The sequence below is a fragment of the Anolis carolinensis genome, chromosome 2 (genome assembly GCF_035594765.1).
Source record: "Anolis carolinensis isolate JA03-04 chromosome 2, rAnoCar3.1.pri, whole genome shotgun sequence".
NCBI lineage: Eukaryota > Metazoa > Chordata > Lepidosauria > Squamata > Dactyloidae > Anolis > Anolis carolinensis.
Window position 1 is genome coordinate 279,861,333 of NC_085842.1, and position 17,962 is coordinate 279,879,294.

Here is a 17,962-nt window from a genome sequence, read left to right on the forward strand (position 1 = left end):
TCAGAATATTGGGATGTATTCAATGAAAAAGAAGCCGAGAGACTACCCCCACATAGACCTTATGACTGTGCCATTGACTTGGTGGAGGGGGCCCCGATTCCGCGAGGACACCTCTACTCCCTGACTGAACCAGAGCAAGAAGCTCTCAGGGAGTTCTTAGAGACAAACCTACGCAAGGGGTTTATCAGACCCTCTCAATCCCCAGCCGCTTCCCCAGTGATGTTTGTGAAAAAGAAGTCAGGGGACCTACGCTTGGTGGTGGACTATAGAGCATTGAACAATATCACTAAACGAAACCGGTATCCCCTGCCTTTGATCTCAGACCTCTTAGACCGGCTTCGAGGGGCTAAAGTTTACACCAAACTGGATCTTCGAGGAGCTTATAATCTAGTTCGCATCAGGGAAGGGGACGAGTGGAAGACTGCCTTCCAGACAAAATTCGGTTTATTCGAAACCCTGGTTATGAATTTCGGTTTATGTGGAGCTCCCGCAACGTTCCAGCATTTTGTCAACGATATCTTTCAGGATTATCTAGATCGGTTCCTGATTATCTACCTGGACGATTTTTTGGTGTTTTCTAGATCACAATCAGAACATGAGAATCACGTCAGAATGGTGTTACAACGATTGCGGGACCACGGACTTTATGCCAAGTTAGAAAAATGCGCTTTTGAGCTACAAGAGGTAGATTTCCTGGGATATCGTGTCTCGCCACTAGGGCTCACCATGGACCCGGCAAAGGTTGCAGCAGTATTGGAATGGCGGGCGCCAACCAACAAGAAAGAGGTGCAACGATTCTTGGGGTTCGCGAACTACTACCGCAAATTCATTCCAGACTTTGCCCGCTGGTCTGACCCAATCACCAGCTGCATCCGTGGGAAACAGCCTTTCCGCTGGACAGATCAAGCAGAGAAAGGGTTCCAGCAACTAAAGGAATTATTCACGTCCCAGCCAATCCTTCAGCACCCAGATCCTGAAACCCCTTTTGTCGTGCAGGCGGACGCCTCCGATGTGGCGATTGGGGCTGTACTCCTACAACCAGTGGGAGATCATCTCCATCCTTGTGCCTTTTATTCCCGTCAATTGACCGCGCCAGAGAGAAATTACACTATTTGGGAAAAGGAACTTTTGGCCATAAAGGCAGCCTTTGAAACTTGGAGACACTGGTTAGAAGGGGCCAAATATCCCATTGAAGTCCATACTGATCATCGGAATCTAGAGCATCTAAGAACTGCCCGCAAGCTAAATCAGAGGCAACAACGCTGGGCTTTATTCTTTGAACGTTTTAACTTCCAAATTCATTATGTAACCCCAGCCCAGACCAAGCAAGCAGATGCTCTGTCACGGAAACCGGAATACGCTGCAGGGCGCAAGGAGACCTTTGAGTCCCAGCTGTTACAACCCGAGAACTTCGCCACGCTCACAGTGGGAAACACCAAATCCACTCCCATTGAATCAACTCCCTCTACTCCAGGGCCCCTTTGTGCTCAGGAAATCAGGGCTAGTCAGCAAGCAGATGCTTGGGCACAGGACCAACTTCGCCAAGGACTACGTTTTCCCTTTTCGCTCAAGGATGGGCTACTTTGCTATAGAAATCATGTTTACATCCCCCCAGGACCGGGCAGGGAAAAAGCACTTCGTCTGTGTCATGACTGCAAGCCAGCAGGGCATTTCGGACTATTCAAAACCATGCATTTGATCCTAAGAGACTTCTGGTGGCCCAAGATCCGCAAGGATGTGGAAAAATATGTCAACACCTGCCCAGTATGCCATCGCTCCAAGACAAGAAGGGAAAAGCCCTCAGGGCTTCTGCATCCCCTCCCTACCCCATCCCACCCATGGGAAATAATCTCTGCGGATTTTATCACTGATCTACCACCTTCCTGTGGATTCACCACGATCCTAGTGGTGGTGGACCTTTTTACCAAGTTAGCCCATTTCATTCCCTGTGATGGCCTTCCCACGGCCAAAGAGACTGCAGATCTATTCCTTCAACATGTTTTCAGATTGCATGGATTGCCCAAGAGTTTGGTCACAGACCGTGGGTCCCAATTCACCTCTCGTTTCTGGAAAGCACTACAAAAACTATTGGGCATAGACTCTCGTTTATCTTCGGCTCACCATCCCCAAACGGATGGGCAAACTGAGCGCACCAATGCCACTTTGGAACAATACCTTCGCTGTTATGTGAACTACCAACAGGACAATTGGGCTTCCCTGTTACCGCTGTCGGAGTTTGCCTACAACAATGGGGTCCAGGCTTCAACTAAAGAAACCCCGTTCTTTGCAAACTACGGCTTCCATCCACGTTTCTTTCCTCCTGTCATTGAAAACTCAGAAGTTCCCACAGCAGAGGACTGGCTGCAGGAACTCACAGCGGTGCAACAACTTTTGCTCCAGCAACTGGACCAAGCCAAGGAGGACTATAAACGCCACGCTGACAAACATCGCCAGCCGGGCCCCGAAATCAAGGTAGGAGACCGGGTTCTTCTGTCCACTCGCTTTTTGCCCTCCCATCGCCCTTGCCGGAAATTAGATGCCCGTTTCATTGGGCCCTACCCAGTGGTGGCGCAACTTAACCCCGTGACTTTCAAACTCCAACTTCCGCGCTCTATGCGCATTCATCCAGTGTTCCATCGCTCCCTGCTCCTTCCGGCGGATGGTGTGCGCCCTGATGCAGACCGGCCGGCCCCCGCCCCTGTTTTGGTGGACGGAGAGGAGGAGTTCGAGGTTCAGGACATTTTGGATTCTCGCTTTCACCGCCGCCGCCTACAATATCTCATTGACTGGGTGGGTTTTGGCCCCGAGGAACGCTCTTGGGAAGACGCTTCCACAGTCCATGCCCCCGATTTAACCCGCCGCTTCCATCAGACCTATCCCGCCAAGCCGCGGCCTCGCGCCTCAGGGAGAGAGTCCCAGTTTGAGAGGGGGCTTGAGGAAGGGGATAGTGTGATGACTCATGGGCCATGTAGTCCCATTCCTAGTGCTGTTGTGATTGATGAAGAGGAAAACTTGGGTTTTCCACCATTTCAGCCAGAAAAGGAACCATTTCAGCCAGAAATTGAGCCTTTGCACCTGCAGGAGGCTTGTCTTCCAGAAATCTGCCAAACAAGCCCTGAGTCGAGTTCTCCCCCTTTTTCGCGCCGTAATTATTATCTCCAGCAAAAAGGAGTGCAGCAGGCTAATCGCAGGAGTTTGAGAATTGCAGCAAAGCATTCAGATGATTAAGCCTGCTCCCATGAGAAATTTTAGGGAGTCATACATCTGGACACAGAGATTGACTTTCGTTTCTGATTCCCCAGAGAAGTGTTCTCTGGTGGGAAAACGAGGCCTATTTAGGTTCCTTGCTCCCAAAGGAATCTTGCGGAGTCAATTTCGTCAGCTACCGGAGCAGCGTGTGTGGACAGCTACTCCTGCTCTCAAGCCTTTGTTCCTGTTCCAAGCCTTCGTTCTCAGCCTTGTTTTCTCCCCGGATCTTGCCTTGTTTCCCGGACCTCGCCAAGTAATTGCCACGGATCTTGTTCTTGTTCCTCGTTTCCTTGTTGCCTTGAATCAAGCTTTGTGTTCCAAGAATCAAGTTATTTCCTAGCCTTGCTCAAGTTCATGGACTAAAGGACCTTGTCATCTCCCCTCACTTGCTTGGCAAGTGAGTGTTTCGGTTATTGGATTACAACTTTGGACCTTAATATTTCATATTGGACATTGCTTCTTTGGACTAATCTTGACCTTTCCTGAAAGGTCTACTCCTGGACTATTTCCTATATTTGTTTTTATTAACTTTATATATTTCCTTAATAAAGATATTAGATAGATTCTGGCCTCTGTGTATGGTTATTGGTGCTCTGCAGCCTGGGTCGTGACATCATCCTATATTGCATAATCCCACAAATCCTTGCCAGTGATAGTCCCATGAAGTTAACAGCAAACATCTACATCTAAATGTTGATCCCAGAGTTGTCCCACTGAATCAATAGTACTTATGTAAGTGATGACCTACTAAATTCCCATTGATTTAGCCTGCTTTTGTAGAGACCATCAATTGAATTCAGACCAAAAATAAACCATCATAATAAAATAGTTATTACAATCTGCTAATATTAATATAAACAAATAATTAAGAGCAAATAGGTTTATTTTAAAAGGAAGCAACAAAAGTAATAGCTAGTTAAAACCAGCAACGAACATCAAAAAGTCACATTGGCTTACAAGACCAAAATCATTTCTACACACACACACACACACATACACAAAGGATTTCACTTGGAAGACAGAATTCGTAATTCCTACTATTAATCAGCCTTTCTAGTAATTATGTTAGCATATCTAAAATGAGAAAACCCAATATGATCTTATGGTATCTTGTCTCAATTATTTCCTCATCCTGGAATGTCATGGAGCCAAATCCCAGGGCTGGATTTCCAAGCCCTGAATCTGGCTTCATAACATAAAACAACCCTGCAAGCACCTGGCGGGAGAAGATAAAATGAGCCTGGGAACTCAGGGTTGAAAGTATAAACAATTATAATTGATGTAGTGTGTGGGAATGGTAGTAATGTGATCCGGAGGGTGGGGTTTGATGATGATATTTGCGTGTGCTATTACGTTGCATCAGAAGTGATAAAATTGAATGTATGTAAACATTAGGTCATTCTCGACTTTTCCAAAGTCATGTATTCTTCAATAAAGATTGGATTTGAGAGCAGCTATCTTTGATCTGCGTTCAGACTGATCCTTTGAAGTGAGTGTGACATTTAAGTCGAGAATCCCGTTCTCACCCTCCTGCGGAATTCGCAGTGAAGTGATAATGAGTGGAGAAGGAGATCAAAGCCCAAATGGAGCAGGGAGGCCTTTGCAAGGGGCCCGGCCGTTGGGAGAAGAGACGCTGCAAGCCATAGCTTCCTCTACGGGGTACCCCAGGCCGGACGGCGTGACCCAGAGGATTCCCAGGGGAGGAAGAGGCGTCTCTGCGGCTGCGGAAACCAGTTGGGGATCTGGAGGAAGCATGCCGGAGACCGTGGCCCTGCGGTTATCCATCCTGGAAACAAATTTATCCAGGCTGTCGGAAACCGTAGGGAGGTTGGTGCCACTATTGGAAGAGAATCTCCAAAAGGAGCCCATCCGATATGGCGCCGAGAGAGAGCCAAGTAAAGAAGGAGATTGGACCCAGAGGGGCCAGCGAGCATCAACGCAGAGTCCCGTGGCGGCGAGGGGCGAGGGAGATGAGGAATATTGGCAGGAGCTGGAGTTCCGAGACAGAATGGCACGCGAAGTGGAGCGCCAGCGAGCTCTGGGAACTCTGAGGCCGCCATCTCCAACAGAGCTCCCAACCCCCCGAATGGGCGTCGGGGTGGAAAGACCACTGGGGCCAGGGATCGGGTCCAGTGGATTAGCAGACGAAGGCGGAGAGGAGCAGGAGATCCAGGAAGAGGAGGAGAATGTGCTGTACGACGAGGGAAGACGAGATGCGGGGGCTACAGCGAGGCCCGTATGCGGATGGGTGGAAGGGCCGACAGCGGCGGCAGAATTTCGGGAGCCGCGCAGAATGACCACCGGAGTGGGGCGCGGCGTGTTCAGAGGGGCCGTCCAAGGAAACCCGATGCAACCCTTCCCCCTGCCTCCCAGACAGCACCAACGGGCCGCAGAATGGATGCCAAGGAGGGAAGATCTCAAACTAGAATACGGAGGGGAATCAGCTGAATTGAACTTTTTTCTAATTAGCATCAGAGGATACATGGAAGACAATGCACACACATTCCCCTCCGAAGCAAGCAGGGTTCGAGCCATCGGCAACACACTAAAGAGAGGAGCTGCAAGCTGGTATGTGCAACTACATGCCAGACGCGACCCATGCCTGAGGTCAGTGCCCCGCTTCCTCGCCGCACTGGAAAACCGGTTCAGAGACCGGCTAGAGCAATTGAGGGCTCGAGACCAGCTTAAAGGAATAAAGCAGAGGGACAAAACGGTGCCCGAGTACGCAGAGGAATTCCTCCACCTCGCGGAAAGGGTACCAGAGTGGTCTGAAGTGACCAAAGTGGAAATATTTAAAGAGGGACTACGCCCCGAGGTTTTCAGCTGGGTAGCGCACAGAGATGACCCCGAAACGCTCCAGGGATGGATTCAACTAGCGGGGCGCGTTGAGTCCACCCTGGCCCAAGTGAAGCGCTTCAGGAGCAGCGGCGGCCAGCAAAGACCGGTGGCAAGAGGCCGAGGAGAAACGAGGAAGCAGGAAAGGTCCGGAGGGAGGCCGGGGATTCCCTCCAGAGGAGACGACAACAAACCTAAACCGGGATGCTTTGTGTGTGGGAAGACGGGCCATCGAGCAGCAGAATGTTGGGCACGGAAGGGGGAGCCACCAAAACCCTCAAAACCCAAGCCAGCAACCGGGAGGCGTGCGGAGGAGGAGGTGCAAGCCCCAGAATCTTCGGAAAAACTGGTGAGTCGGGACAAACGCATGATAGTAGTGCCAATCTGCATCTCGGGGCTAGAGAATCGGGCCACCTGCAAGGCATTCGTGGATTGTGGTTGTTCTAGGAACATTATAACTCCGGAACTAGCAGGAGCGCTGAAGTGCCAGCAGATGGCGCTTGACTCCCCAATTGCATTTTCGCAGCTAGATGGATCAGTTGCTGCTGGGGAAGTATCTACAAAGGAAATACGGGGGGTCCCATGTAAAATAGGCAAATGGGAAGGAAGAATATCCTTTGTGATAGCCCCTATTGCCGCATACCACGTAATATTAGGGATACCATGGCTCGAACAGGCTAATCCTGAAGTAGATTGGAGAGGAAAGAGCCTAGCATTTAAAGAACAGCAGACGCAATGGGAGATAAGCAAAATTGCAGAAGAGGAGGACGAGGGAGATGAAGCAGGTGAAATAGACCCACAGCTATTGCCACCTGAATACAGAGACTTTGTGGATGTTTTCAATCAGAAAGAAGCAAGTAAATTACCTCCCAAAAGGAATATAGAAGTAGAAATTGAAATAACCCCAGGAGCAAACTTACCAAAACCAAAAGTGTATCCCATGTCTGTGCAGGAGGAGGAATTGAGGAAATATATTGATAAAAACCTGGCGCGAGGCTTCATTAAGCCATCCAATTCTCCTCTCGGGGCCCCAGTGTTATTTAGGAGAAAGAAAGACAACTCCCTAAGATTGTGCATTGATTATCGAAATTTAAATGCAATTACTAAGGACAATAAATACCCTATGCCCTTAGTAAAGGATTTAATTACCGTATTGAAGAAAGGGAGCATATTTACTAAACTGGATTTAATTGAAGCATATCATAAATTAAGAATCAAACCGGAGGATACTTGGAAAACTGCATTTTCCTGCGCATTCGGCCATTTTGAATATAAAATTTTGCCTTTCGGATTAAAAAACGGAGGCGGTTGCTTTATGCAGCTTATAAATGAAATACTACACCCATTGTTGTACAGAGGGGTATTCATATTCCTTGATGATATCTTGATTGTGAGCGAAGATAAGGAAAAGCACGTGAAATTGGTCCGGGAAGTGTTGCAGAGACTAAGAGAAGCAAAGCTGTACGCAAAACTGTCCAAATGTGAATTTAATAAAACTCAAATTGACTTTCTGGGGTATCGGATATCTCCAGAAGGGTTAGCTATGGATCCAGCTAAAGTATCAGATGTAAAAGAATGGGGAGTGCCTCAAACAAGGAGGCAATTGCAATCATTTCTGGGGTTTGCAAATTTTTATAGATCCTTCATAAAAGGCTTCGCGCAGATAACCGCACCCCTTACTGAACTTTTAAAAACAAAAGGGAAAGGGGAGACAGCAAAAGTAAAAGCTCCTGGCGCCAAACTGAGTTGGACGCCAGAATGCCAAAAGGCATTTGAAACACTAAAAGAATGCTTCACAGAAGGACCCATCCTAAAACATCCAGATATCAGAAGCCCTTTCATAATCCATTGCGATGCCTCAGACTGTGCGTACGGGGCAGTACTATTGCAAAAAGATCAAAATGGGAACTTAAAACCCTGTGGATATTTGTCCCGGAAGTTCAGCGAAGCTGAAAAATGTTGGCCAATATGGGAAAAAGAGGCATTAGCCATATTAAAAGCCTTAGAATGCTGGCGACACTTCCTCGAAGGAAGCGGAATCCCATTTGAAATTTGGTCTGACCATAAGAACCTCCAGTATTTAAAGTCTCCTCGAAAATTGTCCCCCAAACAAATTAGATGGGCGCAATACTTCAGCAGGTTCGATTTCCAATTAAAATTTTTTCAAGGGAAGCAGAATGTCTTGGCAGATGCTCTTTCACGCATGCCTCAACACGAAGGCATAACCACAGCAAAAGAGGGGACAATATTCTCTGATAAACAATGGGGCTTAGCTGTCAGGACAAGAGCGCAAACCCAAAAGGAGAACACGGCTATTGTTGAACTCGACGGGGAAGATAATTGGGGAAACGAACTGAAACAGTCTTATGAAGGAGATCAGTGGATCGCATCCAACGCAGAAAAGGGGGAGCAGAAGGGGGGATTTTGGTTTGTTAACAAGAAACTGTATATCCCAGCAATATTAAGGATTAAGATTTTGCATCGTTTTCACAATAACCAGAGCGCTGGTCATACAGGAATTACAAAAACAACGAAGGCAATAGCAAAACATTGTTGGTGGCCAGGAATGAGGAAGGACATAAAGAATCATGTTGTTCAATGTGATGATTGTGCCAGAAATAAATCGAGAGGAGGGAAGCCTATGGGATTATTACAAACAGTAGCGGAACCTACCAGACCTTGGGAATGTGTAGCTATGGACTTTGTGGGGGAACTGCCGGTTAGCAAAGGACATCGTTATATTTGGACAGTATTAGACCTGTTTTCTAAACAGGCCCACTTTATAGCACTGACGAAACTACCATCGGCCGAGAAACTAGCTGAATTGTACATAAACCACATTTACAAACTGCATGGATGTCCCAGTAGAGTGGTCAGTGACAGAGGAGTACAATTCACAGCAAAATTTTGGGAAAAATTCTTGGAAATGCTAGGAGCAGAAAGGAGTCTAAGTTCTGCTTTTCACCCCATGACAAACGGGGCAGTAGAACGTACTCAGCAGACACTTGGGCAGTTCCTTCGAATGTACTCCAACATGAGACAAAATGACTGGTCTAGGTGGTTGGCTTTTGCAGAACTAGCTTTTAATTCGACTATACATTCAGCAACAAATAAAACCCCCTTTGAAGTAGTTTACGGGTATGAAATACAGCCTTTGCCCCAGTTGCCAAGATGGACAGAGAATGAGGAAACAGAGGCAGGAAAATGGAAAACGCAAATGCTAGAATGCTGGAGTCAAGTGACTGCATCCTTAAAGGAAGCACACAAAAAGTATAAAGCGTTCGCAGACAGAAAGAGGGTGGAAGGCGAAAAATTGGATAAAGGAGATCTAGTGTGGTTAAGTACCCAAAACATCAAATTGGGGCTACCTTCGAGAAAATTGGGCCCCAAATATATTGGACCATTCAGAATACAGGGTGTTATCAATGAAGTAACTTTCCAGTTGGCATTGCCAAAGAGTTTAGGGAAAATACACCCAGTATTCCATCGCAGCTTACTGAAAAAGTATATGGGGACTTTGGACAAAATGGACACATAGAGTTATTGTTTGATTTGTTTCAGGACTGTGATGAAAGAAGAACCGGAGAGGAGGACGAAGAAAACGAGGGCGCCATGTCATGGAGCCAAATCCCAGGGCTGGATTTCCAAGCCCTGAATCTGGCTTCATAACATAAAACAACCCTGCAAGCACCTGGCGGGAGAAGATAAAATGAGCCTGGGAACTCAGGGTTGAAAGTATAAACAATTATAATTGATGTAGTGTGTGGGAATGGTAGTAATGTGATCCGGAGGGTGGGGTTTGATGATGATATTTGCGTGTGCTATTACGTTGCATCAGAAGTGATAAAATTGAATGTATGTAAACATTAGGTCATTCTCGACTTTTCCAAAGTCATGTATTCTTCAATAAAGATTGGATTTGAGAGCAGCTATCTTTGATCTGCGTTCAGACTGATCCTTTGAAGTGAGCGTGACACTGGAATATATATGAAAACAATGAAAATGCAATGTCATCTCACCTGGTCATCCAGAACAAATAAGTTATAAATCAATACAGCTGTGCCGGGAGGAAAACTGATATTTCCCCTTACTGGACTCAGGTCTTCTTCCGGAGAATTTGGAACACCTTCCACCTATGAAAAAATATTGTGTCCCTTCAGTGATCATGTAGAATTCTTTCAACAATCAGCAACAACTTTCAGAAAGCAAGGTACTATACGCTATTACGACTGGATTTGTATTTATATTTAAGTTGAAAGAAAGATAAAAAATTAATTGTTTGGCTATTTATTTCTCACAACAAAAACAAAAACGTCATATTAAAATGAAAGCCAAGGAAACTTTAGTTGTTGTATTAAAAATAGAGCATTTCATTTGTTAATTATCAGAGTAAGAAGGAAAGTGAAACATTCAAAATAATCACAGCAAGAATGAAGATACATTTACAAGAAAAATTTTGTGCTTTCAATTTCTTCCAAACCTATATTAGAATTCTTAGAAATGCTTCTCCCTTCAATGTGTCCATACAGTAAAGTTGATAGTTATCTGCAGAGATTTCATGGGAACTGCAGATCTTGTCACGTCAGCTGAGAACTGGGAAAATAGTGCTTTTCTGGCTTGAATAGAAAGCTGTCGACTATGTTAGATTTTAATTGTGACCAGTTGTTTGCCACTTTCCCCCCATAAAATAAATATAAAATCTGAATACAGGTCTGAGCTACAATCTGAAGAATTAAATTAATCATCTCAATGTTAATAGGAATATTTGGAAGTAGTAGTTCCAGCACTGTCATCTTTATTATTAATCTATGCTTGTAGCATTCTAGTTTTTTAACTGTATTAAAATAATTAAAATAATGCCTTGAATCGCCATGCTATTTCTGCATACTTACCTCATAAATCACAGTGACAGTTCCATAGGTTCCTTTCTCCCTAACTAGAGTAAGAGGCACAGACTGATTCCTACCTCTGGGTTCATTCAGTGTGATTAAGGCAGGCTAAAATATGATGGGAGAGAAGCAACAGGCAGTCAGTTTCCAATGAAATGTTTCACAAAGACTGGAAAATATAGAGAACTATTACCATAGAAACACAAATTTCCTGAGACAAGTTCATCCTAACTGTGAACTGGACCACAGCAGTTATTCCATTTCTTTACAGCCAATTAGTCTGACTAATCAAACCGAAGAATGACAATAGATATAAATATTTTAAAATTTCACTGTTAAAAAAATCATGATTATTAGAAACAAACCAAAAGGGTTTATGTTACAATATTTGTACAGTTAAATTAGTCATTTTGCTAATCAGGTCGTTAAAGCTACTAATAATTATATAGCTGAAAGCCTTGCTAGACGTTTGTATATGTTATGCTGACTATTGGCTTGCCAAGCCCATGAATTTCATTGGCTAGGTAACAGAGAAATAGCTGTGTTGGTCTGTTGTAGGAAAACCAACAAGGAATTCTTGTGGTCCTTTAAAGCCTTCATCATCATGCTGGCACCTTTTGTATCTCCTCTTCCGCATTTTTTCTCTTTGTGTATTTGTAAGTGTGTATGCCTGTGCGTGATTACTGAGCTTACACTGTAAGCCTCTGCAGAAGTGGGCTGCAGTTCATGAAGGGCTTGGTCAGGTATATCTTGTTATTCTTTAAGATATTCTTAAATCAAAGTTCACTGAAAGACAAACCAATTTTAATAACAACTTTGGATATGAGTGGCAATAAATCATGGCTGCTATTTATTACATGTTGTTGTTGGTTGAGTAACACTTATTTGAAATGCTTGGAATTACAAGTGTTTTGGATTTTTTCAGATGTTAGAATACCTGTACTTGCAGATATATATATATATATATAGAGAGAGAGAGAGAGAGAGAGAGAGAGAGAGAGAGAGAGAGAGGGAGAGAGAGAGAAAGAGAGAAAACTGACATTCAATTATGTTTCATATGTGCCTTATACAAATACCTTGAAGATAATTTTTACATAATATTTGTAATAATTTTGTGTATGAAACAACATGTGTATACATTGAAGCATCAGAAAGCAAATGTGTCCCTGTCTCACCCACTCATGTGGACAATTAGGATTTTGGAGTATTTTGAATTTCAGAATTCAGTATCTATTTTTAAATTTTAATATTTAATTTTCAGATCCTTCAGGTAATAGACACTGTCATTAAATCTGTCCTGTAACACAAGTAATTACTATTATATTATTTGCTTAGCTCAGTACAGTACTTGTCAATGGGGCAAAATGTGTCTTCATACTCTCTGCCTCCTTCATCCATTTCATCCACTCTTTGCATCACTTATCTTCCAAAGAGCTCCTAATTGTTGAAAACTAACAAAGTGATGCAAAGGAACCTTGGAGGCCATAAAGGAATTATTCACAATTATTTCACAAGTGGATGCTTATACGGTTGTCTTTAACAATGAAATAGTTCACACATATACGCTTCTTAATTTATTTGTCAAACTAAAAGAGTGAAAAGATATACATTCTCTGAAAAAATGGTGCTACCCCCTGCATCCCCATGATCAGCTAATGTAGCTTGGGAGTTTATCCCCAAAGGCTTGCAGCAGGACAACAATTGCAGCAGGACAACAACATCTTTGCTTTAGATGTATCACATAGCATTGCTCCTTTCCCGCCGCTCTACCAGCGGGAAACAGCTTGTAAAGTGTTTCTTTTACAAGCACAAATAACCTGTTGATGGCCTCCTTTTGTAAAAGAAACAACTTCCAATGGTCTCCCACAAGGAGAGCAGCAGGAAAGGACTGACACCATAAGTCCAAGGAAAAGATGCTGTTGTCCTGTTGTAACTGCAATTTGCCACCTCATGTGATAAACTCCCTGGTCAGCTATTTCAGTGCACTTGGAATATATATCAGCCCTTTGGATGTTCTGTTAAGTGTTTCACCCTTGGGTTTGACATTTTCTAGTCCACGTGAAACATTATGTGATCTCTGCATAAGAAAACATTGGCTAATTTGGATTAATAGGGAAACCTTCTGTTCTATATTCTATAGACAATGGTGCAAAATTAAACAGAAGTAACTTATTTAAAATTAAGGACTTTCATATAACAGTGCAAATGAATAGTCTGAAGGCCCTGAACTGTTTTTTCTCAACTCCTTATGATGAGTAGGATGATGTTGTAAGTTATACATTTACTAGTCACCTGTTATACTTCATAGCTGAGAAACTTGCAAATGTCTTCAAATATTGCATTACATTAGACACCCTGGTTACCACTAACTAATTGCTCCATTGAGAGGAACGTTCTAATTTCAAAGAATTTATAAAAAACGAAAATGTACCATGTCAAAAGAGATAATTCCAAAGGCATTGTCATTTGATAAAATTGTCACAGTTACAACTCTTGGCAATCCAATTGTTACTCCTGGAAGCGGCTTCTAAAACAAATAAGACACACCATATACAAATGTGGAATGATAAACGCAAACGATATAGCCAACAAATAGGAAAATTGAATGAATCTAAATGAATGAAGCTAAATGAATCTTTCATAATGACACATTCCAGAAAAAGGTACTTATCAACTGAAAGTTCCCAAAGTTTAAGTGGAATTCAAATTCTATAGACACAGTCTGGGTAAATAGTGAAATGTGTAGCACAAACTCGGGAGATCATTAATCACTGGTTGGCAGTATTAATGATACCATGGCAATAAGGACATAGATGGGAAGTATGTACTGCTGTCAACCCCTAAGTATCTGAAGATCTTTTGATACTATTTACAACAGGGGCTGAAAATATATCACCTTCAAAATGTGGATGGATTGCAACTGCCACCACCACTAACATAGTACTGGTAAGGATGAGGGAGGATATGACCTGCAGTCTTAGAACATAAGGAGGCCCACATATTCTCCATTCATTCAGATGAAAATATAATGATCAAGGACTATCAATTATAAGGATGAAGAAAAAAAACAGAAAAGGATTCCTCATTTTAAATGTTGGATTGTTCTTTTTTGCACTACAAATAAGATATGTGAAGTGTGTATAGGAATGCATTAATTTTCAAACTATAGTTTGCCCCCCTCCCCAACAGTCTGAGGGACCGTGAACCAGCCCTTTGCTTTAAAAATTTGAGGACCTCTGACCTACATATTACTCTCCTCAGACCTTGAAGAAACAACCTCCAGCACTTGTTTACTCAACAAGACCACTCATATCCTCTAAATAACACTGGCCATTTCTGGCATATACTTTTGCATGCAGCCCTAAATCCACCCTTTGCTCACCAACACAAACATAGGGAAGATTCACATTCCATCTACCAAGGACACATCAGCAGTTCAATTTATTGGGGGGAAAGGTTCTTACCTGCAGTGTCAAATAAAACATGAATGTCTCATCAGCTTCTGGAAGATCATCATCACACACAGAAATGTACACAGTTCTATTTGTCTCAGCTTCAGATATGTATGCTGCTGCGTATGTATCGAAAAAGTCACCTGTATTTTCACCCTGAATCTGCAATACATGTGTATGTAAGAGTTTGTTAAGAGAGAACAATTGCATGAGAGTGCTACTCACTCTGCTACATTCTGTGCCATTATTAAAACAAACACCTTCATTGTTTCCAATAATATGTTTTATGTGTTTATATTGCATGGATTTTTTTGTGCTGGTATTTTGAAGAAATATTTCCCTCCTCAATTTGTCAAGATTAAATTATCTTGTCCACTCTTCTAAATCATACATCCACAGTTTAAAAGCTCACAATAAAGGTACAGTATTGGTATGAAGAAAAATTAAATTAGAAATATTCTTACCGCTACAATAGCTGTGATGTTCACAGGTTCTCCTGTCCTTTCGATAACAAGACGTATAACTGTTGTAGAAGTTTCATTAACTACAAATTCTGTTTGTCCAGTGAACTTTACTTCTGCTTCTCCTGAGACGAAAGTGATAGATGATGCTAAAAGGAGTGTAGCTACTAAACAGACAGAGGGCATCCCTGAAAAGAGGATAAAAAACTGAAATGTGGCCACAGTAATTAAGATGTTGCATAAGATCTATTCAATAATTGCCAATACTGTTATCACATTTCTAAAATTGTATCCATTTGGACAGGCTTGCACTGCATAGATGGCAGTGGTGGTGGGCTAGCGATGTAGTCATAATTGGAATGGCAGTTCTCCCTCTATGAATGTATCTTCCTCTATGAATCAGTTCGTAGATTAAGATCTTCCAGTGAGGTCCTGATTTCGGCCTCACTGGCCTCACAGGTGCAGCTGGTGGGGACGAGGGACAGGGCCTTCTTGGTGGTGACCCCATGGCTATGGAACCCCCTCCCAAGTGATATCAGGTCAGCCCCCTCCCTCGTGACCTTTAGGAGACAGCTAAAGACCTGGCTGTGGAACCAGGAGTTCAGCCCATCATAGGAATATTTAAAGTTAAAGTGAAAGTGGAAAGTGTAATGACCCAGGACTGTTTATGGACAATGGCTATGGATTTGTGTGATATATGGTGATATTTTATGTAATGTGTTTAAAAATGTTTAATGTTTTATTAGGGGAGGGTCAGCTTTGATGTTTTATACTGTTTTATTATTGTTGCCAACACTGTGAACTGCCGAGCCCCCTTTGGGGTTGAGAAGGGTGGTATATAAATACCGTAAATAAATAAATAAATCTAGCAAATGTATCTTTGTTCATCTGCATATGCAATTGTAAATCATGGGGGGAAGGGGGTGTCTGACTAGGGCTTTGCTTCCTCAAATGAAACATGGCACAGCACATAGTATATTCAAATAAGCTGGGCCAAATATAAGCTCACACATTTCAAGATAAAGAATGGGACTGCGATGAGGTCATTTAATTGGAAAGCCACTGTCCCTATGGGTTTTGAGTCTCTGTGCAGCATTAGACGGTGGCACAATTGGAAACACAATGCTTCTTCAACTGATCACATCAAGTAAGCTCTTATTCCTATGACTGCACAGGAAGGTGACCCACATTTATAATGTTACAAATTACCGTCTAAGAATTTGAAAATGCCATATTTTGATGGGGAACTTCTAAAATTGTGTGGTGGGGGGGGGGGGTAAAAAGTTTTTATCTCAAAGATAATTATTAATAAAAATATATTCTAATTTACCAAGTAGTTCCAATGGCTTCGAATGTAATATACAAATACTACCCTGAGGGTAAAATTGCAACTTGGACATAAAGTTTGTTCTATAAACCATGTAAACTTTGTAAACTTTGAACCAATCTCTCGGTTTGTATACTACAGGCATGATCTATGATGGGTTAAGGGTGTTGTTGACCTTTTAGCTTCAGCTGTTATCTTGTCAAGACTGACCAAGTATCTTACCACGGGGTGTGCTTCTAGTAAACAATCCTGAGAATATGATCCTTATGGAGCAAGTTAACAGCGTTTAGAGTTACCTGAATTCTATTACCTTTGCGAAGGGGCATTCTAAAACTATAAAGTTACTCCTGTGGAACAAGAGAAGTCTAATATTCATATCATCAATTATTCAGTTAGCATGAATTCTTCCTTATTATTTTTTATTTGTACAACAATTATTTGGCACAAAACTGCCAGAAAAAGTATATTAAAGTAACTTTTCAAACAACTGCCTTCTAAACCAATTTAACTAAGGATAGTGTTTTCAAAAATTGATCTGGATAAACAGCAGAATGTGTTTCAAGTGTCACACAACATCAAATGGTTTTGCTTATAAATTATTTCCCCTAATTCATATGCCCCAGGGTCTTCTTTTAAATGACCTCATTTTATGTATGCATTGCTTGTTCGCAAATAAACTGAGAATAGCTATTTTGATAGAAATAATTATCCCACAACAACTCTTCTCACGGAGGAGGTAAAATGATGCTTGTGAGTTTGTAAATGAATCCTTTTGTAGGTCTTACATTAGGACTGGAGCATAGAATATATTTCTTTGAATATTCTATGTATACTTTGACAGGAAATGAGAAAAGAGTTTAATTACTATCTTTACCATTACAGCATCTTGCATACTCAACCGTTAAGCACTCCCTGTAAAAATAAGTTTTAGGGATTCCTTTTGTAAACTAGATACCGTGATTCATCCTAAACTTGATTGAAGTCATATCTACACCATGCAGGTTCTTCAGCCCCAAATTAAGCATGTCCCTGGTGAATTCAGGGCCAAAGTCCATCACATCCACATTCTGACTCATCACCTTGTCCCCATGTCACCACCACTGCTCCTTGCTGGTCATGGAGCTCCCTGTGAACACCTGGAAGTTGCCTGTCAAATTTGCAATCAGAAAGGAGGACACCCCATTCTGGCGTCCACAGATGCAACAGCAATAACAAGGCACTTGCAGGCAGTTTCATGGCTGGCAAGGAGTGGCAACAACATGGGAATGTTGCTGCTTAGTATTTGTCTAGACAGTGAATTGGGCTGAAACTGTTGTAATCCAGCTATACCAATGGTTGCAAACCCCTTAGATACTCTGAAGTTTCCTGCACAGAAGAAGTGAGGGATGACCCTGATGTATGTCTTTCAAAGACAATGGCAGTAGCACCATAGCCAATTCTTATTAATATTGTACAGAAGCAGAAATGCTAAACCTCCTCCTCCTCCTGATGATCTTTTTATCAAGTAAACCCTTTAACGAGACAATCCAAAATGAAACAAGAGATAGTGAAAAAAGATGAAACTCTCGGGTGCTCAACCACCTACTAGGTTACAACAAAAAAAAAACTATTCTGAGTAATGTTGTAGCTAATGACACAACTGGACTCAGGTCATGCTGTTGGCATGTTGGCTTATAGGTGAAAGGAAAGTTTGAAGGTACACAACACATATTAAATGAACATAATGTGAGAAGCATGAATCAGGAGAAT

General features: G+C 42.6%; 1 protein-coding gene across 5 annotated transcripts in view; it reads right to left on the bottom strand.

Annotated features, from left to right (window-relative positions):
- adgrv1 (adhesion G protein-coupled receptor V1) overlaps positions 1–17,962 on the bottom strand; it is a 328,646-nt gene that overhangs the window by 300,281 nt on the left and 10,403 nt on the right. For all 5 annotated transcript variants that reach the window (XR_010003540.1, XR_010003541.1, XM_008103035.3 and 2 more), the window contains exons 2-6: positions 14,890–15,074; positions 14,438–14,587; positions 13,405–13,500; positions 10,977–11,081; positions 10,104–10,217 (exon numbers count right to left, since the gene is read on the bottom strand). Coding sequence is in view for 3 of the 5 variants with exons in the window: in XM_008103035.3 (XP_008101242.2) it covers positions 10,104–10,217; positions 10,977–11,081; positions 13,405–13,500; positions 14,438–14,587; positions 14,890–15,074 (650 nt within the window). In the remaining 2 variants the exon portion in view is untranslated. The remainder of the gene's footprint in view (positions 1–10,103; positions 10,218–10,976; positions 11,082–13,404; positions 13,501–14,437; positions 14,588–14,889; positions 15,075–17,962) is intronic.